Source organism: Aricia agestis, chromosome 9, assembly GCF_905147365.1.
Source record: "Aricia agestis chromosome 9, ilAriAges1.1, whole genome shotgun sequence".
Taxonomy (NCBI): Eukaryota; Metazoa; Arthropoda; class Insecta; order Lepidoptera; family Lycaenidae; genus Aricia; species Aricia agestis.
Window position 1 is genome coordinate 3,092,923 of NC_056414.1, and position 27,143 is coordinate 3,120,065.

At 35.1% G+C, this 27,143-nt stretch overlaps 2 protein-coding genes across 3 annotated transcripts in view; one reads left to right on the plus strand and one right to left on the minus strand.

Annotated features, from left to right (window-relative positions):
- The window catches only part of LOC121730224 (protein scarlet-like), a 41,542-nt gene extending 37,821 nt beyond the window's left edge, over positions 1-3,721 (plus strand). For both annotated transcript variants that reach the window (XM_042119179.1, XM_042119180.1), the window contains 2 exons: positions 1,916-2,051; positions 2,646-3,721. In XM_042119179.1, coding sequence (XP_041975113.1) covers positions 1,916-2,051; positions 2,646-3,034 — 525 coding nt within the window. In that variant the 3' untranslated portion in view covers positions 3,035-3,721. The remainder of the gene's footprint in view (positions 1-1,915; positions 2,052-2,645) is intronic.
- A 403-nt stretch (positions 3,722-4,124) lies between these two features.
- LOC121730225 (protein white-like) overlaps positions 4,125-27,143 on the minus strand; it is a 31,516-nt gene continuing 8,497 nt past the window's right edge. Inside the window, exons 5-12 of the mRNA XM_042119181.1 lie at positions 26,940-27,089; positions 23,777-24,015; positions 21,524-21,667; positions 16,362-16,467; positions 15,581-15,805; positions 8,509-8,644; positions 5,366-5,572; positions 4,125-4,303 (exon numbers count right to left, since the gene is read on the minus strand). Coding sequence (XP_041975115.1) covers positions 4,125-4,303; positions 5,366-5,572; positions 8,509-8,644; positions 15,581-15,805; positions 16,362-16,467; positions 21,524-21,667; positions 23,777-24,015; positions 26,940-27,089 — 1,386 coding nt within the window. The remainder of the gene's footprint in view (positions 4,304-5,365; positions 5,573-8,508; positions 8,645-15,580; positions 15,806-16,361; positions 16,468-21,523; positions 21,668-23,776; positions 24,016-26,939; positions 27,090-27,143) is intronic.

Genomic DNA, 27,143 nt, shown 5'->3' on the forward strand with positions numbered 1-27,143 from the left:
TTTTTTGCTCGATATCAATGATGATAAGAGGTAGGCATTTGAAATTTTCACAAAGGCCTTAATTATAGGTGTACTTTAATAATTAATAACAATATTTCAATAAAATAAAAAATTCAGGGGGCTCCCATACAAAAAAACACAATTTTTGGCCTATTTTTGCTTTATAACGGTACGGAACCCTTCGTGCGCGAATCCGACTTGCACTTGGCCGATTATTGAAAACATGGTATCAAATTCGGATTAACAATCTATACAACTAAAAAAGAATTTTGTAAATTTGGCCGCAAACAGCTCAAGCTTTTTTGCAAGTCGGTTAAAAGAAAAGTATGTACGATGTTGACCAGGGATGTAAGGTATCACCATGCCAAATTTCATTGAAATCGGTCCAGCGTACAAACAGATAAACAGAGAAACAAAAATTTCAAAAACTACTACTCTTCTAACATGCCCCTAACTCGTTTTTTCAAGTTTATTTTCAATGTACAAAAATTTTACCTCTACGATTTTATTATAAGTATAGATAGATATAGATAGATAAAGATTAACTACATGTTAAAATTTTACCCGTTGGTTTTACACGTATACCCTTGCATCATAAAGTTTATGATGCAAGGGTACGTGTAAAACCAACGGGTAAAATTTTAACATGTAGTTAATCTTTATCTTAACATGTAGTTAATATTTACTGTAATTGTAACTTTTATTTAATTAGGTAGGTAGTTGAGACAGATATAGTCTGTAATCATCAAGAATTATAAAATAATCAAGTCGCCAGAAGAAAGAAACAATTTATGCCATCTTATTTGCTCTATTGGATCGAATCGATCTAATAGATTGAAACGATCAACCGTAAATAGGTGGCCGCCTTTAAATCCACATTGTCGGAGAAATAGTCGCAATAAAAATGTAGTTTTCGAAACAACTTCGGACATCCAAAACTATCTCCCACACTACATCCGTAGTTACAAAAACCTGTTTGGTTAAATTTAACTTGTTCGGTTACACTTATAGTTAGCAGTGAGCTGTTTTTACAGACTTTTTAATAGTCAAAGATTTCGCCACGGGTGGTAAATATTCAATTAATATTTAATTTACGATCAGTAGTTAAATGATTTTAGCAACTGTGTAAATACATTTTATTATTAATTTTCAAGTATAGTTACTGGTTAAAAGTTAATCACACGTTGTTCTTCACTGAGTATCAACTATCAACGTATATTTTATAAAACAGTTAACATTTTATGGTTATTAATACCGAGAACTAGGAACATTCCAACATACTAACATACGTTCGGCGTAAGTAGATATAAATACTGTGAGCCCGCAAAACCTATAACAGTATTTTAAGCTGTTAATGCAAACAAATCACAACAATTCTTAACTATATAAGATAATACTTAACTATAATAAGTTGTCAATGAAAACGATAATGAAGACAACGTAAATACTGATAATTATTAAGAAAACGACTATTTCCATTTCATTCTTGTTAGTGATAACAGCTGATAAATTATCGCTAACAAGAATGGAATGGAAACATCACTGATATAAATGATAATAATGAAGATGATACTAATCATAATGATTATGCCTGTTTGGCAGTAGACATCACATAGATAAGAGCTAATCTCAAAAAATTCTGTGAGTGTTTTCTGCCTCCGGTAAAAATGCTAAAGGGTAGAAATACCACACATAATATTTTAATCAACGAAGGAGATTACCTTGAACATTCGTCGTTTTGCCTATTCGTCCATAAAAAGAAATACCCTTTCTATGGTCACAATGAAAACCAATATGACCAATATTATGGAAACATAAATATTTAAAGTTCCTCCAACCAACCTAACAAAACTATCCATTAATCCAAACCTTGTATCCAATTTCTGTATTCATGATTGATTACTTGTAATTCCAGATCCCGCGCGCCGTGATAGAACCGCTGGTGTATTCCACGCTGATCTTCAACGTCGCCGGTCTCACCGGTGGACTGCAGGACTGGCTGGGATTCTCCTTCATCACCATACTGTGTGCCAACTACGCGAATGCTTATGGTGAGTTTAGATGAATTTTATTGGTGTTTTTTTTATTGCAATAATTAGGGTCGTCTATGGGCCAGTCGGCCATATCCTTTAATTTCAATTAACACTAAACACCAATAAAATATATAGATATTTTATTGGTGTTTAGTGTTAATTGAAATATCATTTGAAGTGGTAATTCATAATATAATAATATGATATTTTTAATTCTACTATTTTTGGGTCTACTAGTATAAAAGTTTTCTGGAGTACTATTATAGATACACACTAACCTAGAGTAAAATTTGTTTGGATGTACGTGATGATAACATTTTACTGTTTAGCGTGTTTAGCTACTCAAGGCTTAGTTTACGATTAGTTTACGATATCGGCTTTTGTATCTCCAATCTCCATAGTTATTAGTTATTTTCCTTTCTAAAGTATGCTTTATTCAAGTATCAGTTTAAACTTTGTTTTAAATAGACCAATCGCAGTTTAAGTACCATGTATGGTATCAGTCGTAAGTTATATAATAGATTATGTACTATATCTTAGTGTTTAAAAGCCAATTTTCAAAGACCTATTTTATCACAACTTATACTTACAATACCCTTTTCTCCATTCAAGGTTCCTTCCTATCATCCGTGTTCGACAAAATGGAGACTGCAGCATTGGTATCGGTGCCTTTCGAGCTGGTAGGCACCATGTTCTCTGGTATCTACCTGAACTTAGGTAGCGTGTCACCTTACGTCGCCTGGTTGAAATACATCTCAGCTTTCTACTATGGAGTAGAATCTATCTCGATCCTACAATGGGACTCGATAGAATCCATCGCCTGTGTAGACGTCAAAGGTATGCCGTGTATAAAGACGGGACCGGAGGTTTTGAAGCGGTTTGGTTATGAAGAAGCGCACTTTTGGAGGAATTGTGTGTGTCTATGTATTATGTACTGTGTCGCTCATACTGTTGCTTTCATCATGGTGGTCAAAAGAAGTCGAGGGACGCCCGTATATTAAGGTGCTTTATTTTTGAGAATAAATGCGATCAGTTTGAGGAATGTCCTTATAAGCTTATTATTCCCTTTGCTGGGATCAATGATATTATTATTGATTGTGTCGAGTATGAAATTGTAGATGTACTATGTAAATACATGTGTTACTTCCTATTACCAACTGAATATATCTTTCTGAAGTTAGCTTAGTTTTATTAACCTAATACACAAATTTATTTTATTCCTGATTAAGAACTGTGCTGTGCGCATTTAGCAGCTAACTTCAGAGCGATATATTCAGTGCATGTTTTCAATTTAAGGAGTGTTCGTAGTTTAAATACAATTAAGTTTTAATTTTGAATTAGATCTGGAGCAACCGCGGCTAACTTCACTCTAATATTTGCTAAACAAAGTCTGAAGTTGGCTGCTTTTGCGCGAATGTCGTGGTCTGCGACTAAGTTTACTCTGTATTTTGACAGATGCCTTTATAATTATTTTTAAATTAGCCTGGACGAATGAGAAGCCACGGCAAAATCGAATCATTGATATTATCAATATATTTTTTTATTCCTATAAAATATAGGAAATGTGTTTTTGCATGCTCTCTTTATTTTTTTAATACGTACAATGTAGATGTGTTAATATTGTGAGATTAAGTAGTAAATTATGACGTGTTTTTGATTTTTATATGAATAAAATATGATGATTTGTACTTTATTTCTTTTTGAGCATGAAATCGAAAATACTAACAAATTCCCAGTCATCAATACAATTATTAATCCGTAGAGTTAAACCCCCATCCAGAGTAAATAAAAATTTCAAAAACAAACAACACTCGACTATCTTCACTCCGAATTTTGGAGTCTGAAGCTAGCTCGTATCTGACATTACAAATTGTCAAATACGAGCGAAACGTGGCTATCTTTATCGCGCATTTTTAAGTCTGAAGTTACACAATATCAAATACGAGTAACATGCGGCTATTTCCACTCCGCATTTTAGAGACTGAAGTTAGCTGCATTAGTGCATTACTAAATGTCAAATGCGATCAAAACGCGGCTAACTTCACTCCGCATTTTTAGACCAATCAGGGGGGTTCAAATAAAATACCATCATCAATAAGCATATCCTTTACTCTCCTCCCTCCTCAGTCCGCAGTAGCCCACTATACTCCAGACCGCTGTGACGGTGGCCAGACCCAGGCTATCCTGGTATACGAAGTCAGAAGAGTACCCTGACTCCATGAGCACCGCTTCTCCGTTTGGCAGACAGAGGGTGGAATTGAGGGGGCAATCTGTGGAGATGTCGAATTGGGCTTAAAAGAATAGATAAGATTTTGTCTATTACTTACGAAAACAAAAACATTTCTATGGTGGTATTTAAATACAAAGCTTACCGCCGTACTCAGAGACATTTAACTTTCAATTTAATGAAGAGTTTGACAGATAATGTATGGGGCTTATGTCAAAATTTTGAATTAATTACATTTAAGTAATTATTGTTCCACCCTGAGTGCGGCAGTTGGAGGCATTTTATTTATTACACCCGAACACTTCCTGTGAGTAAATAATTATACCTTGTTTGTTATTAGTTTGATTCATCAGCGGAAATAATATAATTAAGTTAACTTTTTATGGCGGCAGTTACATAGAAAAAATAGTGCAATGAACTTATTACACGATTTATTATTACATAAAAACTATTTTATTGCTAGTTCAAATTAGGAGTACAGACAAAAGTAAATAAGTATACAAATTAGAAAAATAATTAGTAAGTAACTTTTCTCACACTCGTAACATTGTAAAAACGAACGATAAATATTATATTTTATCGTTCGTTAATATTATTATTATTTTTAACAAAAAATTAAAACCGACTTCCAAAATTTAAACAATAATAACATCCTTATAATATGAACTAAAAAGTAATAAATATTTTTTCCTATCTAATACCTAGTGCCTTTTCCGAATTCGACTAAACCTCAACTATTTCTGTACTCAATATTCCTTTTCGGAATCCTTTTTGGAAGTCGGTTAAATATAACAAATATTCATTAGTATGACCGTACCCGTATGCATAGCGGTCCAAAGGTAAAAAGTACTAATTAAAAAACCTTTTTTTTTTAAATGAAATAAGGTGGCAAACGAGCAAACGGGTCACCTGATGGAAAGCATCTTCCGTCGCCCAAGGGAATAGGGTAGGGGATTGGGCCTCCGGTAAACTCACTCACTCGGCGAAACACAGCGCTAGCGCTGTTTCACGCCGGTATTCTGTGAGAACGTGGCATTTCTCCGGTCGAGCCGACCCATTCGTGCCGAAGCATGGCTTTGCCACGTGTAAAAAAAATCAATCTTACCAATTTTCTGAATCTGTCTCCAATAGATGTTACTCAGTGCATCCATTCCGTAGTAGAAGTGTGACGCGTACTTGATAGGATACAGCCAGAGCGGTAGAGAGGATATCCTGATGAAGGCCCCAGACATGAGGAACAGGGGCAGGTCGACGCAGGGCATCACGTCGCCCATCACGCCCGTGGTCAGGAATAGGGCCCCCATGCCGAGACCTGTTGAATACGCCCCTGCTTTAACTCGTTAACATAATATTGGAAAAATGACCTTTGCTAAAAAGCTTGGCTGGGGCACTGCCGTGCCCCCGATTATATTATGTTGTTGAAATTCGTTTTGCGCAGGAACCATACATATTCCCGGGATAAAATAGCTATCCTAATGTATGTTCTTTCCTAGGACTCGCTTTATCTCAATACCAAATTTTATCAAAATTGGTTAGAAGTTTCACAGTTAAGAGCCAGTTGTCAGAAATATCAAAGCACCGCCCCGCCTACACACACCCGCTATCCTCCAATCGTGATATAATGATTCCATGAATCGTGCCACCGAGTATTTTGTGCTTTGCGCTGCAGCTAATATGTACAATATCGCGTAACAACGGTTCCCGCATTATAGCACGAAAGTAAAGGTCGTAAGTCCCAAAAATGTTTTTGATGATTACTTAAAAATAAAATATTGTAGTAGTGCAAGTTATTTAATGATAGTAACTCAATAAGTATAACAGATATTTGTTGAAAAGCTCAGAAAGATTCATAACTTCGAAAAATATAACTATCGAGTCAAAATAAGTGAATCGTGTTTTCCGTTAGGCAAATATCAGATAAATATACAATGATTACATAAATCTCAATTTCATCTAAGTCAATCGTCTTCTGGGATCCTAATACTTATGAGAAAACACAGCAAAATTTGGCAGCCCGCTCTCAAGACTTAAGACGTAACAGTTAACAGACGGACAATAGACTTCCTCATTTATTAGGGTCCCGTACCCAAAGGGTAAAGACGGGACCCTATTACTGAGACTTCGATGTCTGTCCGTCTGTCTGTCAGCCTGTCTGTCCGTCTGTCTGTCAGTCTGTCTGTCAGCCTGTCTGTCCGTCTGTCTGGCAGGTTCTGGTGCCAGGGGGGGGCAAATCACCCAGGTTCTGGGCCAGGAGGGGGGGGGGGGCAAATCAGATTTTTCATAAGCTATGTGTTTATAAAGAATAAAAAAATTATAATTTTTAGTTGTAAAAATATTGTATTGCAAACAAATGGCAAAAATTCGTTCTTAATTTTTAATTTTTATAGATAAAAGTACTAGATAATATACTTAGTAGGAACGTCAACATGATGCCATGCCACGCCCATGGCTATAGCGGTTTCAGAAGTCTAGCTATAGCTAGACTTCTAAAATTTTCACAGATTGTGTACTTCTGGTGCCGCTATAACAACAAATACTAATAATAAAGAATATTACAAACACACAAGATACGCGCTAAACACATATCCCTCCTGGCAGTCGGGTAAAAACATTTAAGGGGGACTCCCACACGACAAACATGTTTTTTTTTTGGTATTTTTGGCTCGAGGTATTTTTTGGTAGACTCAAAATCCTCAATAATATGTGTATTTTTATATTTAATAATAATATTAAAATAAAATAAACAAAAAAGGGGGCCTCCCATACAAAAAACACAATTTTTCCCTACTTTCACTCTATAACGGTACGGAACCGTTAGTGCGCGAGTCCGACTCGCACTTGACCGATTAAAATAGACATGGTACATCATGCTAAAAACGTTTTTAAAACAAATATTTTGCTACACGCCTACAAAACCATGCCTATAGAGATAGTATGTATTAATTAATAAAAGTTAAAAACAATTAAAAATATAAAGTATCGCGATTAATATTCGTGAAGTCATCTATCTTGTCGAAACTTTTTGATCAGGCCCTTAGCATTATGTTAATTAGGTAACTTGAATTTACATTTGGTGAATAAAATTTCAATTTGTAAAGATAGAAAGTTTTTCAAGGCAACGAACTTCCGCTAACTCAAATTAAAAGTAATTTTGTCGGTTTTGGGTTATGCCCTTTTCCATACACACTTGAATGCAACAGAAAGACAGATAAACATTTTATATTGTTAATCAATAATTATTATTCACGTAAACTTTGAGTAAAAAATTAACATTCAATATTATTGCTAAAGAGTAAAGACTTAAGTATTTTGTTTTAACCACTTTAGGTCTAAAGTCTAAAACGAAGGAAGTAACTTTAACTACCGTCTCATATTAATCCTAACATGTCACCCATATAATTTGCCCATAAACTTCTTCAAAATGTCACAATATTTCACAACATTTCGTCACACCACAGCATACACAACAGACAGTAGATCATCATACTAGACCGCCCGAATCCACGTGATCTCATAGAACTTAAGACATCAATTCTCGATCGAATTATGTTACTTACTCACTCTTCCAAAAACTTTACGAGATTGCCCCAATGCACCTTACATTAAAATATGCTTTGTTAATACTTCGTTTACTATTGAATATAATATATTTCTCATCACACAGTAAAATTATAGTATTCTCAAACAACGTCATTGATGTTGGTTTTGTCATTTCCTGATAATATTATACAGAGAGGAAACGGACTGGATCGAACATAGAACGAAGCTACATTAATAATTCTCGTATAGAATAAAATAGTATACTTTTCGAAGTACAGTACAGTTCCTCGTGCACAAATATTTCAAGAACCCATCTGAATAACGCTACTATCATACTAATATTATAAATGCTGAAGTGTGTCTTTCTGTCTGTCTATCTGTTGCTTCTTGACACCCAAACCGCTGAACCGATTTTGCTGAAATTTGGTATAGAGACACTTTGAATCCCGGGAAAGGACATAGGATACTTTTTATCCAAAAAATGAACGGTTCCCCGCGATAACGAATTTCGGCGCAACGGAGTTGCGGGCGTCATCTAGTATTTTTATAACTTGTATAACTGTTGCACTGTATAAAACTATTTTTGACGCAACGGAGTTGCGAGCGTCATCTATTATAATATATGTTATAACTTGTCCCTCTGTCGCACTATATAAACTTATGTTCTCTAATTTGTACAAAGTTACCCTACTGTATCATAGTTCATACCATATGCTGTAGACCCGAAGGCGGTAACGACTAGCGCGGCAACGAACTCGGCGGTGGTCAGCAGTCGGTTAGGCAGATCTACCGCCGACGTAGCGGTCATTACGTATGCGATAGGCCATAGCACACACCGCGGCACCTAGACAAACAACTTTTTATACAAGGCTAAAGTAAGTGTCTAAAGTCTAAACACACTAGGCCGAAGTTACGCGGCGTAAATTCCGCATGATTACGCCCGAAATGTATTTTAAATTACCAATGACACACTATTCCGTCGCGTTCCGTCCTTTGACGTAATCATGCGTTATTTACGCCGCGTAACTTCAGCTTAATGTGTTTAGACACGGCTGCGTTTTCACTGGAGCAGAGCTAGACTGCGTTGCGTTGCGAGGAATGTGTTTTTAAGAACCAATAGAAACGCTTCATTTGCCTGGCTTCGTTCAGCAAAACGATTCTATTGGTTCTTGTCTCAGCTCCGGTGGAAATCTTAGCTCAGCTCCGGTGGAAACGCAGCCTTAGAGGCCAAAAATCCTGAATGGACAAACAACTTTTTATGCTTAGAATAATGGTTGGTCATTAATCTAAGTTTCTACGTAGTGAGGTTATTAGAGTTAAGAAGAGTCCAATTTTTTTTTCGTTATAATGTGTTAGCCTGGCTTAGTTGTAGCTGTTAGATAATCCCAAAATCTTAACGCCTTTACTTTATGGATGAATAATAATGAACAACAATAAAATAATACGCGATACCACAGTTTTTTTTTTAATGAAATAAGGGGACAAACGAGCACACGGGTCACCTGATGGAAAGCAACTTCCGTCGCCCATGGACACTCGCAGCATCAGAAGAGCTGCAGGTGCGTTGCCGGCCTTTTAAGAGAGAATAGGGTGATAGGGATGGGAAGGGAAGGGAATAGGGTAGGGGATTGGGCCTCCGGTAAACTCACTCACTCGGCGCAACACAGCGCAAGCGCTGTTTCACGCCGAATTTCTGAGAGCCCGTGGTATTTCTCCGGTCGAGCCGGCCCATTCTTGCCGAAGCGTGGCTCTCCCACATTCAATTATATTGTAATACTGTGGCGATACTATGCATCTATGCTAATAAATAAGAAAATGTCTGTCTGTATAGCAGATACTTCTTAAATCTTGGTACTAAAACCACTGAACCAATGCAGTTAAATTTTAATTGGGAAAAACTTTTATTTGTCAGAAAGGGCGTCTAAGATAATTTTATCCCATTTCCCGATAAAAAGCATGGCTTACGCGTAAAACAAATGCTGCGTACAGTAACGGACAAACGAAGTTGCGAACAACTTATTATTTACTAAGGGTCTGTTTCACCACTTCCTGATAAGGCTATCCACCAATTAACTTGACAGATCGAGCATGGAGAATCTGTCAAAAAAGTAGTGAATAGCCTATTAGGCACTTTATCAGAAAGTGGTGAAACAGGCCCTAAGTATATTAAACAAACCTAACAAACCTTATGCTAAGTTTTACTCCAAATCGAGCAATAACCACCGTGTGGACTGCAAAACTGACAGCTCGAAGGCTCGCTTCGAGCCGGCTCGATGGAATTAAATATGTCAAATATACCATTTCCTTCGATCCGGAGTAAAACTATAGAGCAAAACCGTATGTGAGTACTTAGCATATAACTCTTTAAGCCTATGAAAATTGACTTAAAGTTCAACTGTGCTTAATACGTAAACCATTAACTATGTTAAAAACTTAATAAATCTGCAAAACTTTTATCAATCAACTTGGAAGAATGACGCAGATTTGCGGCAAAACTCGTATCATTTAAATTTTTAATGAATGAGTTAACCGAAATATCATTTAAATTTTTAATGAATGATCGTTATTGTATATAACCAGACAACCAGACAACCAGACACATTATACACCTACCTAATTAATGATTCCCAGAAACCATTTCCCATGTCAATCAGCTTTTGTAAGACACTAAAGTTTTGGCGTTTTGGGAACTTTTTGTTCGTAATAATAATAATAAATTCGGCCAAGTGCGAGTGGGACTCGCGCAAGAAGGGTTCTGTACCAATACAGAGCAAAAGTATTACCGTTATTAATATCGAGCAAAAAATAGCTTAAAAATCACGTTTATTGTATATGAAAATATTTAATATATTTTATTTTTAGTATTTGTTGTTATAGCGGCAACAGATATACACAATCTGTGAAAATTTCAGAAGTGTAGCTATAGCGGTACTTGAGTTATAGCCTGGAGACACACAGACAGACAGACGGACAGACATCGAAGTCTTAGTAATAGGGTCCCGTTTTTACTCTTTGGGTACGGAACCCTAACTAGCTTATAAGTATAACTATGGACATTTCTACAATATGTAAACTTCGCCTTTTAAACCTATTAAAAGTAAATTATCAAAAAGCTACACCTTCTAAGCTAGCTAAGTCTAGCTAGCTTTGAAGGTGAAGTCTAGCCTAACAAGCTAAGTATTTCACTTGCCAAGCATATTATCAAAAACTTTTTAAGATTTCCAGCAGAAGAAGTTAAAATAATGATCTATTTTATTCATGAGCTTTCAAAAGATCTTTTGCTGTAATTAAAAGCTTAAAAATACATTACATAAAGGTTCATGCTCACTTTTTAAGTATAGGGTAGGTACCTTAACTTTTAAACTTAAAATGTTAAAAGCTCAAAGTTGTGACCAAAGTTTAGTGTCAATAAGCTCGTTCGTTTTTTTTACTTAATGGCGTCAACTTAGATTAAGAACCTGTTTGATAGGAACCACATGATAACACCTTAGATTAGTATATTTTTTTACGTTTTAACAGGGCTACATTCTATTAATAGTATTATAGTTGATTTCTCTAAGTTTGAACATGATAACTTCTATTATTAAACAAGGTATATAATACAAGGTATATAATTATAGGTACAATATAAGTAAATAAATAATGTAAAATAAATTTATTAAATGTCTCTCAATTATAAATGTAATAAGCAAAAGTTGTGATAAAAATGAAAAATGATGAAAATTGAGTTGTAAAGTAAAATGTAAAAATTAAAATGTCAAGAAAATGTTAGATATAAGTATTTATTGCAAAGTTGTTACAAGGATGGAAAAGTTATGTATGTATAAAAGTAATAATGTCTCGTACAAAATGTAAATATGTAAGTGTAAATAAAAACATGTATAACAGTCAAAATACGAACATGTAATAAATAAATAAATGTAGAAATTGTCCCTTATCATGTAAGGGGGAACAAAAAAAAAAACTTCTATTATTAAACTGAGTGACCACATTTTTGTCAAACTTAAAATGCTATCAAATTATTTGTCTTCAAGTACAAAATAAAACAAAGAATCTTTAAAGTATAGATATACAATTAGAATTGAAGGTATGACGGATAACGGAAGGTACCTTCCTATACAATAATTAGAGTCATAAAATTTTACGATGTTAAAATATTGGTCCTGACCTTAGTTCGGCCATTATTGGAGTACCTACTTAAGTACCAATCTATCATTATAGATTTATGTAGTAGGTAACTCGTAAATCGTACTTTGTGTGTATTAGAGAAATTTATTTATGGGACATGACGGACCTACCTAGAATGTGACGATATAATAGTTTTTATTATTCGTAGCGACATAATAATGAATCTTATTTTACATGGGCGTACCCAGGTTCTGGGCCAGGGGGGGGGGGGGGGCAAATTACCCAAGTTCTGGTGTGCCAGGAGGGGGCAAATCACCCAGGTTCTGGGCCAGGGGGGGGCAAATCACATTTTTCAAAAGCTAGGTGTTTTTAAATTTATTATTATATATTAAAATTTCGTTCTTAATTTTTAATTTTTATAGATAAAAGTACTAGATAATATACTTAGTAGGGTCGTCAACATGATCCAGGGGGGGGCAGCTGCCCCCCCCCCCCTGCCCCCCCCCCCCTGCCCTTTCATTAATATACCTAGCGGAATAGAGAAACAAAGGCCTGAGCAAGAGAGATGTCACTATCAGTAAAACTGCGTGGTAAAAAGAGACGTGTGATCAGCGTTGCGAGACGTCCCGATTTTGGCGGGACGTCCCGATTTTTTCATCAAAATTAAATGTCCCGCGCGGGACAGGCTCAGTCCCGCTTTTCGGGGAAAGCCCGAACGTACGTGCAGCGTGCTGAGAAAGAAAGGTGCGTAATGAAGATAAAAGTACGGGAGGTAGAGGGCTGGATTTTCTTTGGCTACTTTAGCTATCTTTTGCCACGTAAACGTTATTCTAATGCACATAAAAAGATAAAAAATTCAAAAAACTTTGATTTTATACCCTTTTTTACATTGTCCCGCTTTTGACTGAAGAATCCCGCTTTTTTTTTCTCAAAAAGTTCCAAAGTCCCGACTTGGTACAAAAAAAATCTGGCAACGCTGCGTGTGATACATGACAGCAGCACTCTTTTTTTGATGTCCAGTCGGCACATGCCGCACGTTGACAATTTAATCTTATAGAAATCATATTCAATCATGCTTGTGTAAGTGTATACACAGATGAAACCAATTTCGGTTTCGTTTAACAGCACGAGATTGTTGCTCTATTCCGCTAGGTATATAATCTTTATGGCCCTAACCTAGACCACAGAATATACATAATTATATTAGTAGTACCAACCCAGACTAGCAGAAATAATAAATGTCAAATCTGCATCCGTACTGTTTAGCTACTTATTAACATAGATCACCCGTCTTGATTATTTCTTGAATAAAACATGAGGAATCTCATTCATAGAAGCAATTAAATGAACCTTGTGTATGGTGTAACTATGGTGTAATATTGTTAAGGTCATGAATTATTTAAATACTTAATGACTCCCACAATCATCGCATCGCCCAGGAACCGTAAATTTTTCCAAAATAAAAAGTATCCTATGTCATTTCCCGGAACTCAAAGTATCTCCATACCAAATTTCACCAAAATCGGTTCAGCGGTTTGGGCGTGAAGACACACTTTCGCATTTATAATATTAGTATGGAAGTATGGACCAGTGCAATAATATAATTAACAACAAACGTGGTGCAACAGCGATGAACAAAACATAATTGCAATGTCAAATAGTATGACAAGAGCCGCTTGACAAATGAATCGCAGTTGAGTCCATAAATAAAAAAAATATTACGTTGAGTCTCTTTATAACGAATCGTTTCGGAGACTGACCCTCATGGCCTCATCTACATAATAGTGTAGCCAAATGCCACTAGACTATTATTTAAGCTGCTAAAGTAGCTAAATATTATATGGCTACAGAATATAGATAGTCAATTATATTGAAAAAATTACGTGTAACACTCGGGGACTGCCGCGATAAACCCTCGCTACCGCTTCGCAGTCGCCTGGTCGCGTAGGTTTGAACAAAGCATAAAGCTAATATGCTTGAAACGCTTTTTCACAGAAAACCGGCGTGAAACAGTGCTTGCGCTGTGTTTCGCCGAGTGAGTGAGTTTACCGGAGGCCCAATCCCCTACACTATTCCCTTCCCTACCCTCCCCTATTCCCTTCCCTTCCCATCTCTACCCTCCCCTATTTCCCTATTCCCTCTTAAAAGGCCGGCAACTCAGCTCTTCTGTGCTGCGAGTGTCCACGGCTTAGTCATAATTAAATGTCACTGAGTACGGCGGATAGTCACTAGTGTTAGTCCTGACTCCTGAAGTTTGCTGCATCTTAATTTAAAATTCAGTTTTTCATTAATATTGATATTACAGACGATCATGTAAAGCAATTTGATATAATACGCGCCCTTAAAAATTGCTCGTGAGTCGTGGTCTATCTCACGCCCCGTGGTCTACCGTCTACTATACATACAGCTGGACATTTTTTTTTAATTAGCCCAGTAGTTACAAGAAACAAATCCTTCCTGGGTAAATATATTAGTAAATATTAGTAGCAGACTTCCTCTGTCTAAATAATGTACTTAAATGAATTCAACGCCTACGCAGACATATAATGACAGACGGACAGACAGGTTACATCCCCGATGCTGCGGACAAAACTGGTTATAATGCATTTTCAATTAAAACTTAGCTTTTTATCCACAAATAAATTAGTCCACAAAAAAGCCTATGATGCTTCACGTGGTCTACTTCTTATCTGTGCCAAATAACACAAAAATTGCTCCAGTAGTTCGTGAGATAAGCCCTTTCAAATAATTTCCCCCGTTTTTTCCACATTTTCCTCTATTTCTTCGCTCCTATTAGTTTTAGTGTGATAAACACTGAAACAATTTTTTAAATCGGACCAGTAGCGTTAGCACGGCGACCAGCGGAAATGCGAAAGTATGGACAAACTGTGGAAATAAACCTAAGGTGCCGTTCCGATCTTTCTTCGTACCGAAAAATTCAATTAAAATGCCACTTTATGACACACTATAGTATATGTCATAATGTAGGATATTATTTGAATTTTTGGAACTATAGTCTGTCATAAAGTGGCTTTTTAATTGAATTATTCGGAACTAAAAAAGATCGGAACGGCACCTTAAGTTCATCTCCACAGTTTGTGACTATAGTCTGTCATAAAGTGGCAATTTAATTGAATTTTTCGGAACGAAAAAAGATCGGAACGGCACCTTAGGTTTATTTCCACAGTTTGTCCATACTTTCGCATTTCCGCTGGTCGATGTGCTAGCACTACAGTAGTTCCTAAGATTAGCGCGCTCAAACAAAAAAAACGAACTCTTCCGCTTTATAATACTTATTAGTATAGATGTAACCAACTATATTTATACGTGGGAGAGCCATGCTTCGGCACGAATGGGCCGGCTCGACCGGAGAAAGACCACGTTCTCACACAAAACCGGCGTGAAACAGCGCTTGCGCTGTGTTTCGCCGTGTGAGTGAGTTTACCGGAGGCCCAGTCCTCTACCCTATTCCCTTCTCTTCCCATCCTTACCCTCCCCTATTACCCTGTTCCCTCTTAAAAAGCCGGCAACGCACTTGCAGCTCGTCTGATGCTGCGAGTGTCCATGGGCGACGGAAGTTACTTTCCATCAGGTGACACATTTGCTCGTTTCCCCCCTTATTTCATAAAATAAAAAAACCAAATATACTCACCATAGTCAGAAACCTCGACACATAGAACGCAGAAGCATTATAGATCCCCACTTCTCTCTTGAACAGTGTGAGATCGGCCTCAAACGCGTACAGGGCGTTATACGACAATATGAAGGAGACTTCAGAACACATCAGCCACAGGAACCCTCGGAAGTCCTGGATGCCGCGCTGCGTCGTCCCCGATATACCCACGAAGCAGGTCCCGATGATCAGAGATGAGAACAGCTGGAAGGTGGATTAAAGGTAAAAGTACCTGGATGACCGAGCTTTGCTCGGTATAGCAAACGCTCATTGACTTCGTGTTACTTAATAACGCCATCTGCTGGACGTTAAAACAATTAGTTGCTAACAAAATAGTATTATTATTCGCCAATAAATGTCAGGAAGAATGAATCCTATCTAGATCGATTTATCGCCCCCGAAACCCCCTATACCTATACTAAATCGATTCCGAGATTCCAATCGAATCGAAATTCCAGCTGGATTAAGCCTTTTCAAGGAAAAATTATCAGAACAAAATTTTCTCGTCGGCCGTCAAGCCCGGTCCGCAGCAAAAAGAAAGTGCTAGCAGTGCCAGCGATCCTTTTACCTTCTTTGGGGAGGGGTGTAGCTAATATTTACCTAAGTTAGAGTATAATCGAAGAATATAAAAGAAGGAATATCTAAATAATTATGTAGATTGTAGCCTATGAGGACGAAGACGACATTGTTTCTTGTGTTTTTTTGTGTGCTTGCTCGCTTGCTAGGCTCGCATTGAAAATTTACCATAGGTTATACCTACCGTTGAAATAAATATCCTTATAAAGAACCCACTTAAAGTCCTCTTGAAAGTTAATAACGACCTCCATAACAACAGAGACACTTGCTTGAACCAATTTCTTCTGAATCTAAAAACATTAAGAAAAGGTAATCAATTTTGGTGTGTGATAGAAATTTGAGTTTAGAACCATATTATGGTTACAAAACTAAGTGATAATACTTTAGTGTGTGTATGTGTAATGTGTTCCCATAGAGTTTTCTGTGAAAGTAGCGGCGCTGAAAATGTTTGTGATTTGTAGTGGCAAGCGCCCCAGTGTCTCGAATTTGCCCTTACTAATCACAAAAATGCTCTTTTAGCGCTTAAGTACACTTAGTTTTGTTACACCCTGCATTGTAGAAGGTTTGGATTGACATTGGACATAATATACTCCTTTTGGTCTCCATGGGTTTTTACCCACGTTCAACTGCAAGCCCAAAACTAGTTGTTTTAACTTTTAACCTAAGTAACTTCTAATGACACAACCTAATGACTAATGAGTAATATTTTACATACAATATAGATATAATTCTACACCCATGTCAAGGTCTACCGCCTCCGATATTATTTACAAGGTGCAATTATAACTGGAGATTACATACAACCTCACACGCACACACACACACTCACACACACACACAAACACAAACATCTCATACATAACTGTCACGGTGACATCCATATCCATGTCTATAGAGACAACCATATTGTATTAAAATAAATAATGATTATTATTAGACATAGAGTATTTTAATAATAGGTTTATGTCGGGGCCATTATTATTCCTGTCATTATTAATACTGGGTACCGAATTATGGTTTCGGGAGCCTTTATGCTTTAGCCTTAATATAACAATAAAGACAATTAATAATTTAATATAGCTATCAAAAAAAATCAGTAACTCGAAAACTAATAATATTATCAATAGTTAACTTAGCAAATAAATCAGAATAATACTCATAACAATATTACTAACAGCCTATAACAGCATTATAATAAGAATATGATTGTATCATATTAAGTCAACAAGTAAAATCTATTTTGAAGTTTAATAGCAGTAACGGTACATAAAATATAAGCATTCGTTACTCAAATATTATAATGGTTTAACCTAAATCGTTTGTGTGGGCATATTGTATAGTTCAATCAAGAATGTATTGGGAAAGATGTACTTAATAAAAAAATAAAAATCTATGGTATAAAGGGCCCTTTATACAGTCTTAAAAGTCGCGACCTGTACATTTAGTATTAAAAACTTAACCTATCTATAATATAAAAATGAGTCGCTGAATGTGTTGCTAAGCGCAAAACTCGAGAACGGTTGGACCGATTTCGCTAATTCTTTTTTTTTAAATATTCCTTGAAGTACGAGGATGGTTCTTACGGAGAGAAAAATTCTAAAAAAAAAAACCTGAAAAAATTTGTGATAATACTTAAAAGTCAAATATATAAAAATGGATTTTCAATTATGTTAGTAACGCTAAAACTCGAAAACGGCTGAACGGGTTGGGCTAATTTTAGTCTTAAAATATTCGCAGAAGTCCAGGGAAGGTTTTAAAGTGACACGAAGTTCACCGGGACAGCTAGTTTTTAATATAAAATGAAGTCTAAAAAGTCTACTGGTATAACCTCAAACAATTAAATAAGATCTCGGAGTCTTTATTTAAAATAATCATTACGAACATAATATTGTCATTCTTATTTTTTTCTATAATTTATTTTAAATTTTTAAACTTTTGCTCGGTAAATCAACAACAAAATCTTATAAAGTATAATTTAACGCTTACACGCGACGCAACTTAAAAAACACGTAAATATTTTTGTTTTGTCCTTAAAATACCATAAAATCATTCGCCATGGAAATTTTTAAACTTGTTTTACATTTTCCACCAATGTATTACTTACCTATAGGCTATATGTGAATTTTTATAAGTACAACAGGAAAAATTTTATTATTTCTGGAGACGTTATCTATACTAATATTATAAAGAGGTAAACTTTGTTTGTTTGTTTGTTTAATTGTGATGATACTTTTTATTTTGGAGAATATAGGGTTCCGTAAGATATTTCAGTTTTTCGGAAACAACCAGAAAATTTACTTATTTTGCGTACGCTGCCTAAACTATAAAATATAGAACTATACAATGTTCTAAGTAAATGTAGATCTTATAAATATCTACAAAAATGTCCGCGACACAATATACCTATCTATGTCAAGTGAGGCACAACAACCATTTTCTTATTTAAAAATGTAGATTTTTTTTGGACTACATTTAAACGAATTTATTTTGCTTATGCTAATGATCCTTATTTTATAAATACAGTCACTACACTATAAATACAGTCACTAAGTACAGTTTATGTACATTATATTTGCTCTTCGAATGATTAAAATTGGACGTTTGGTTTAGAAGTTATGGCGAAATTAAAATATTGCGATTTACGCCCGTTTCGAAGTGGGCGCTACCAATGCCACAGAATAGATAATAATAGTACGAGTACCAGTGCAGGGGTGCGCATTGTACACATTGAAAAGGTCTACAGAAAACTCCGCGATGGTATGTTTTTTTTTATGAAATAAGGGGGCAAGCGAGCAAACGGGTCACCTGATGGAAAGCAACTTCCGTCGCCCATGGACACTCGCAGCATCAGAAGAGCTGCAATTGCGTTGCCGGCCTTTTAAGAGGAAATAGGGTAATAGGGGAGGGTAGAGATGGGAAGGGAAGGGCATAGGGGAGGGTAGAGAAGGGAATAGGGTAGGGGATTGGGCCTCCGGTAAACTCACTCACTCAGCGAAACACAGCGTAAGCGCTGTTTCACGCCGGTTTTCTGTGAGAACGTGTTATTTCTCCGGTCGAGCCAGCCTATTCGTGCCGAAGCATGGCTCTCCCACGTATAAGTATATCCCTTATGGATATATCCCATAATAACATATTTTTTGTCATTTACTTTTAACTTCAAATAATGGCTTATTTTCGAAGCGATTTTAACCAATACGGCAATAATCTTTATTCAATTAAATACTTCAAATACATTATTGATTTTGGCCCTTTACAGCATATTTATTACGATTTTAATTTTAAATGAATATTTTCGAAGACATTACAGATTTAAAATTGCGGGACGTAAGTAGCTTTTGCGGCAGTACCTACCAATGCGTAATGAATATAAATTATTTAAAATCAAACTACTGAATCGATTGTAATCATTGACTTAGGCCATCATTTATTTTATACCCGTGCGAAGCCGGGGCGGGTCGCTAGTATAATATAAAGTGAATATAAACAATAAAATTTAGTTTATATTCATATTAGATCACACGATAATAAGATCTGAAATGACAAAAAAATTATAATATTATTATGTTGATGATTTAGCGATGTCTTCCTTTATACAGGATATAAATCCTGACATAATAATACGATTTATGTGTGATTTCCGCCCCGTGCTTACAAAATATCTTTACGCTCTTTTTAATAAAACTAACAATTAATACATTTTTAAAAGTACCTCTAGGCCTAGGTCGCTGCAGTTACATCACAATGTACCATCGAGGAAATTGATTCCTAGGCAGTTGACAGATCTACGTCATTTGGTCGGCTTATGTTAATTCAATTTTAGCTGTCATCGGTTGGATGGGTTTGACTTAACGCGACCAAATTACTTAGGTCCGCCATCTGCCTAGAAATCAACTTCTCTGAAAGTACATAATAATATGAATGTTGAATGTATGTAGGTACTATCAGAGAAGTTGAGAGATGGAGGACATACCTACGTAGTTTGGTCGCGTTATGTCAAACCACAGCCGACGCCCGACAAATCACAAATAACATTGAAACATAATTCGACCAAATGACGTTGGTCTGTCAACTGCCTAGGAATCAATTTCGATTCGATTCGAAATCGATGGTACATTGTACATTGACAACAAACGTCATGTGAAGTTTAAACTTAAACCTTAAAATATAAATTAAAGTCCAACAGGCAGTCCTCTGCGGGGCTAAAATGGTCACATTTAGCAATTCATCTCAATCAATTCAGCAAATGAATTGTCAAAACTGTCAAACTGACACATGTCAAATCAGTACAAAAATACAGAAATGTATTGCAAGCAGAGTTGCATTTTGCGATTTTAGAAAAATGAATCATATTATGATTCATATCATGATTCTTCAAAGCGACCATTTTAGCCCCGCTGATCTTTCCTTTAAAATATGTGCATTGTGAATGAAACCTTAGGCCTACTCGCCGACATAGAACATCCGTAATAGTGGGTGTGACGAAATTTGTTTTTTCATTTTATGTTTCTCTATACGATAAGACTATGTGTTGTGGAAGCCTTCAATAAATTGATGACATTAATGTCTTTTAGTGTTATTTATATGCCCTAAACAGCCTAAACTAGATCATTTGCAAGATTAATGGTGATCACTTTGCGACTTATAGGTAAGCTAGAGAATAAATAGTTTAAAAACTTAAAAACACGCTTTGAACATAGGTGTATGTACCTACAATCTACATACAAACATATTATTAAGCTACTAAAGAGTAAAGGCGTGTTCAAAATTAAGGGCTACTTTTTAGACCTCAAGTTTGACCTTTCACTCTTAATTTTTTCTTAGTTCGGTTTAAAAGAAAACAATATTTGAGCCTAAAAGAGCTATCAACTAACATTTAAGCTCCTATACTTAAATATTTTTTAGTTTGCGATACAAAACTTCTTCTACAGAGTAGCGATTAGCTCATACTTGTTATTGCACAACTTTTTTCACTCGTATCATTAAAAACCTATACTAGCTCATAATAATAGTTATTAATAAACGATTTATTTTAAATTCCAAATAAATAATTGAAGACGTAAGTGGAAGAATTGGGTAATTGTCATTTTTATAAATATATTAGTTTTTATTCCATGATAGTCGCTTCAAGGCGCGTGAAATAATTTATAGTCAGAAAAAAATTGATGTTATGTTGCTATAGTTTATATGTACATATAAATGCATTTTTTTTTCATGCATATTGCCGGTCCTAAGCCACCATTAAAGAAAAAAAAGAACATAAAAAAAACTTACTTAGGTACTATAAGTTATAACTTACCCATTTATTCGACTTACGTTGTTAATAGTTTAACGATGTTTCACATTTACCTTTGGAACAGTTGGCGAGGTATGGGCGTTTGGGAAGCAGTTTGACAGTCTGGTCTGTGTATCCTCTCCACGATGGAACCGTCTGACACGGCCTTGATGTAAAACTCGGCTGGGTTATAGTTTGTTGGGCACTTTAGTTTCGCACTGCGGAAAAATTTATTGTTTCAACTTTCAATACCAAAATTCAACTAAGCACCCAGAAACTATTGTTTCTAGATGTAAGCATCTTGAATGCATGCATGCATTCAAAAGGTAAAGCGAGTTAGAGAAAGATGTATGATATGATAAAATATATATTTTGATGTCGTATCGCCAAGTCGTATGGCGCTTGCGATGGCATATATTTTTATATGTATAATCAAATCCGACACATTTTATTTCTAGCTTCTTATTGGAGTCAAAATTATCCTACATAATAATTTGATTTTTCCCTAATAATATATTTCCTACAGCCTTCTATATATATAAAACTCAAAGGTGACTGACTGACTGATTGACATAGTGATCTATCAACGCTCAACACACACCACTGGACGGATCGGGCTGAAATTTGGCATGTAGGTAGATGTTATAACGTAGGCATCCGCTAAGAAAGTATTTTGATAAATTCCAACCCCAAGGGGTTCAAATAGTTGATGAAAGTTTGTATATAATAATACTTCTTAACGCGAGCGAAGCCACGGGCAAAAGCTCGTTGTTCCATAATATTATATCCTGTCTTATAAACATAATACAGCTATTTTTAGGCTTAAGTACATGAATGATTTTGAAAACTGGTTTGTGATTTACTATCGTGTAACTAGTTAAATACGTTTCTCATTCGTGAGAAATTCTTGAAGAATGTTTAAAGTGACCTTCGAGCTTTTCGAGATGATTGTAATGATCATACCAGTCAAGTTACTTAAATATTAATAATATTGTGTTGTATATTATTAATTTTTTTTGTAGCAAAACTTGTCATAAAACAAAAATAATCTAGGAGACAAATTTTAGAGCATAATTATCATAATATTACACGACTTACAATGTATCGTCCAGATACAATACTATAAAACATCTTTATTCTTAATAAAATGTAACATACCTACCTACTAGTGATGTAACGAATGTTGGATTTTTCACATTCGCGAATGCGAATGCGATTGCGAATATTTATCTTCAACATTCGCGACTGCGAATGAGAATGCGAATATATTAAAATTTCAAAAAAAGCGCGCGTAAAATGTTCGACAGGTTTGACGTTTCGTGTCGGCCATCTTTAAATTGAACATAGCCGAACCGATATTGCTTATAGTCTGTCAAGAAAGTGAAGAAATTAAAAAGTGGCAACATCGTAGTGTCACCCCTTTTTTCTTAGATTGATTTGAAAGGGAAGACACTACGATCAGAGTAGACAGAATTATAGAGTATGCCGACTTAGAACTGATGTTGAAATTTTTAAATTTGACGTATTATGACGAAAATTGTCGCTAGGGTTGTTAACTTGTTACCTACGAATTTAAAAATATGACATATTCGATGGACGTGTTCCTCTTTGGTCGTATTGTTGTTTGTGTTTTGGCACATGCGATTAAAATTGTCAGAATCCAATTTTGAAATCTTTATTTTAAATATTTAAAAATAAATTATATCAGCCAGCGCGAGGCAGAATCCGTTCATAATCCTAGTAAAACCCGACGAATTTGACAGATATTGAAACCTGTCCGTTTATTTGCAGTCGAACTACTGGTAGTTATGTCTATTGTCCTACGATGTTGCCACTTTTTAATTTCTTCACTTTCTTGACAGACTATAATTGAATGAATTTAGTCACAGAAAGTTCATTCTAAAAGTTTTATTTTGTTTTGAGGTTAGTTTTATGTTTCAAGTAATTGTTTAGTTTTTTAGTAAATAGAAATTGTAAACTTTATTTAAAAATGATAGTGTAGTAATAATATACTACTAAATGAATGCAAACCTTACATAGTATACCAACAAGGCTGGTTAATGTTAGATTTGATAAGATCTCTGAAGTTATTTTTTCATAAATGACTAATGAGGCTTTAATTAAGAATGTAGAAGTAAAAAAATCTAAGTGTTATCTATTGTATTATTATATTATTTCAAATGCATGCATATAATAATTTCCTTTTTGATTATTAAAACATTCGCTAAATATTCGCATAATTTTTGCGAATGCGAATATTGAAAAATACGCGGATATTCGCGAATGCGAATGCGAATGTGAATATCCGTTATATCACTACTACCTACCTCTCAAAAACACGTCTGCAGTCCTCATGGGACCCATGATATATCAGTTTCCCTTCACTCATCAGACACAGAGAGTCGAACTTAGCGAAGAGATCCGAAGAGGGTTGGTGCAAGGTGCAGATAACAACTTTTCCAGAGAGAGACAACTTTTTCAGCACGTCAACGACTAGATTTGCGTTGGAGCTGTCTAAGCCAGTCGTTGGTTCGTCACAGACGACTATTTGAGGGTTGGATAGTAGCTGGAACAAAATAGTTAATTGTAAAAAACTAGATGTTGCCCGCAACCTAATATACATCGATTTCGATCGATCGAAGGATTTACATCGATGTTGTTGGGTCGAAATTAGCTTATCGCGTGGGGACTGAACTTTCTTCCGGATGAAAACAATCTACGTGGGTGAATTTCCCAAACGGCTTTTTTTTTGTCTTCGTTGAAATTACTATTAAAAAAAGGGAATATTGTTGTAAATTATTTGTTTTACTATTCAATGGGTAGCTATAGGATTGTGGCAAAAATATAATATGCCTAGGACTATTACAAAGGTAGAAATAAATAACTTGAAGATCTATTTTTATCAAATCGGTGCTGTCCCTTTACTTTTTTTACAAACAAAAACGCTCACATACTAGAAAATATGAATAATTTAAGGGTATAACTTATATTATTTCGTAGAATATTAGTTAACCTATTATTATATTTTAATATATAATTAACGATAATAGTTAGTTAGAGGCACAAATGCCCTGAGAATTTTCATCATATCGCTGGATAAAAGAAATGTGAGCATTACTTTTCGTCGACGAGTCGGACAGTCTCCCCACCCCAATTTTAATTTACTCCTTAGTGTGTGCTTCCACACAGTCAAGACAGATTTTCGTCAAACCGCTGCATATTCGTGCCAACAATATAAGTATGCCATTAAAATGTTCTAGGGCAATTATTTTATAATATCGGTGATTGAATTTTTTAAATGTAATTAATAGTTTTAAAATTGTTGTTTGGTTCTAATGAATGTATTAAGTGATTAAGCTTCATTATCTGTAACCAAATTTATCTTAGATATAATGCATTTTTTATAATTTCCTAAAAAGTGCGTTTTTTCTCACGTCGCTGCTCTCATATCGGTGTAATCGGTGGTCATTTTAACCACCGACATGATAATTTACACCGAAATTATAAGAAAAAACGAATCGGTGTCTTAAATCTAATATCGGTGTTTGGAATCATGACCAACGCACAGTTTTGTCACATCGGTGGATTGCTTTATCATATCGGCTGATAATAATTTTACCATATCGGTGAATTGTTTTATCATATCGGTTGATCTAGTGGCATATCGTTAAGTATACAAAGAAATTACAAATGCGCATGATAGTAAAAATGAATGGATGTAAGGATGTATGGGACATTTAAAGTTTTTACTTTATTTTTCTTTTCACATCTAGTTCATTTTAATAAAGGCAATGGTGATAAATTTTATTATTTTATTTATTCTATATCCCTACATCAAATGACTGGATTTCTCAAACTGCTTTTTTGCGCGGCAAGGCTGAAAGCTATCTTATTTTTTCAAGATATCGTTTTCATTTTTGATTTTAAAAGTAAAACATAACGCTTATAATTTAGGCCTATCTTTATTTATTTTTTTAAAATAATTATTATTTTACAAGAAAATAAACATAATTTATAGGCGATTTCCAATTTTGGTGGCTTGTCGCCGAACTATTTTACTCAATATCTAGACCGATTAACAGAAAACTTGATACTGGATTAGATTTTTATTTTTATGTAGTCGTTTTATATAGCTGACTCTTCATAATATATCAATTTTATTGTTCTAACTTCTGTAGTTGAGTTTTTATGACACAGTTTAGGTCTGTCGCGGAGAGTTTCTAAATTTCGGTGGGATTTACGAAATGTTGTTTCTAAAAAATATCATTGATCCCTTAAGCATAAAAAATACGCCATTTACTTCATTTAGCCACACGCTAACCCGTTTAGGAGGTGGCTGTGGGCTGGGTCGTACCAGTTTCCAGCCAGAAATGAAAGAAAATCGTTTTATCACAAAACCCCCGATTTTATGCAATTTTGGTGTACTTAAATTATCCTACTTGGGGCAATAATATAATGTGGTTATTTTGAATATCGGTAGAGTTTTGGTTTGTTTATAGTTAATTTAATGTGCTATAACTTTAGTGCACGAATTTTTTTTAATGATTATTTTTCTCGCAAATTCCAATTTTGGTGGGTAAGATTATTTTTACAAGATATTGTGTAAAACATTATTTTTACAAGAAACCATTGATTCTTGAAGCATAAAATAAACGCCATTCACCTCATTCTGTCATAAGCTAACTCGTCTAGGTGGTGGTTGTCGTACCAGTTGACGTAAACACCTAATCTCCAATTTTGGTTTAAACAAAAATTTCCACCAAAATTATATAAAAATGCAAGTTGTTGAAATCCACTCAAATATTGTAAAACATTTTAAAAATATTTTAATTTTATTTTATGCACCCTGTTCTTGATCAAAATAAATACATAAATATAATATTATAAAAATAATATTATCACATCGCTGGATTAGTATATCATTTCGGTGGTTAAGCTTATCATATCGGTGCACAGAAATAAAAATCGGTGCCGGCTTATCATATCGGTGGAAACCAGAATTCAAACTGAATTTTCTCCTTAGTCTTAAATGATACGTTAATGATATTAAATTTGGGAACATTATGTATCCTGAAGAATACATAAAACCTGAAAAGTATATAAAATATGTATAAATAAAAAAGTTCACCGATATGATAAAAAAAGGTCATTTGTTGAAATTCACCCATGTAATAGTTCTTCTGAATACCCATTAAAATCGATTCAGCGGTTTGAAAGAGAAGAGGTGACACAGACAGAGTTGCTGATAGGCAGATAGTTAGACATACATATAATATTTCATATTTGATTTTTCGAATAAATGTATAGTATAAAGCTTTAACATTAATTTGTCGTCGAAATACTTAGTTTAAATATCTGAGGTTCTCATATTTGCGCCTCTTGAGGTTCTCTGCTTGGTTTTTATTTACCTACTATTTTATAACTGTTATTACCAGTTGGAAATGTAACCAATAAACGATATTTATATGTCATTAACTCTGATTTACCCACAGAAGTAGCCAACGAAAGCAGTCTTCTTTCTCCTCCAGACAGCGCACTGACCGGAGAATCTTCTAGATGTTTGAGGTTCAACTCACGAACTAAAGCATTTAGGACGTTCAAGTTTTCTATGTTCTTAGTGCTGCCTAGCTTCATTTCTGTCTGCAAGGTAAAAATGATAATTTAGGTGCAACAGGAGTGCATGAAGTCTAGAAG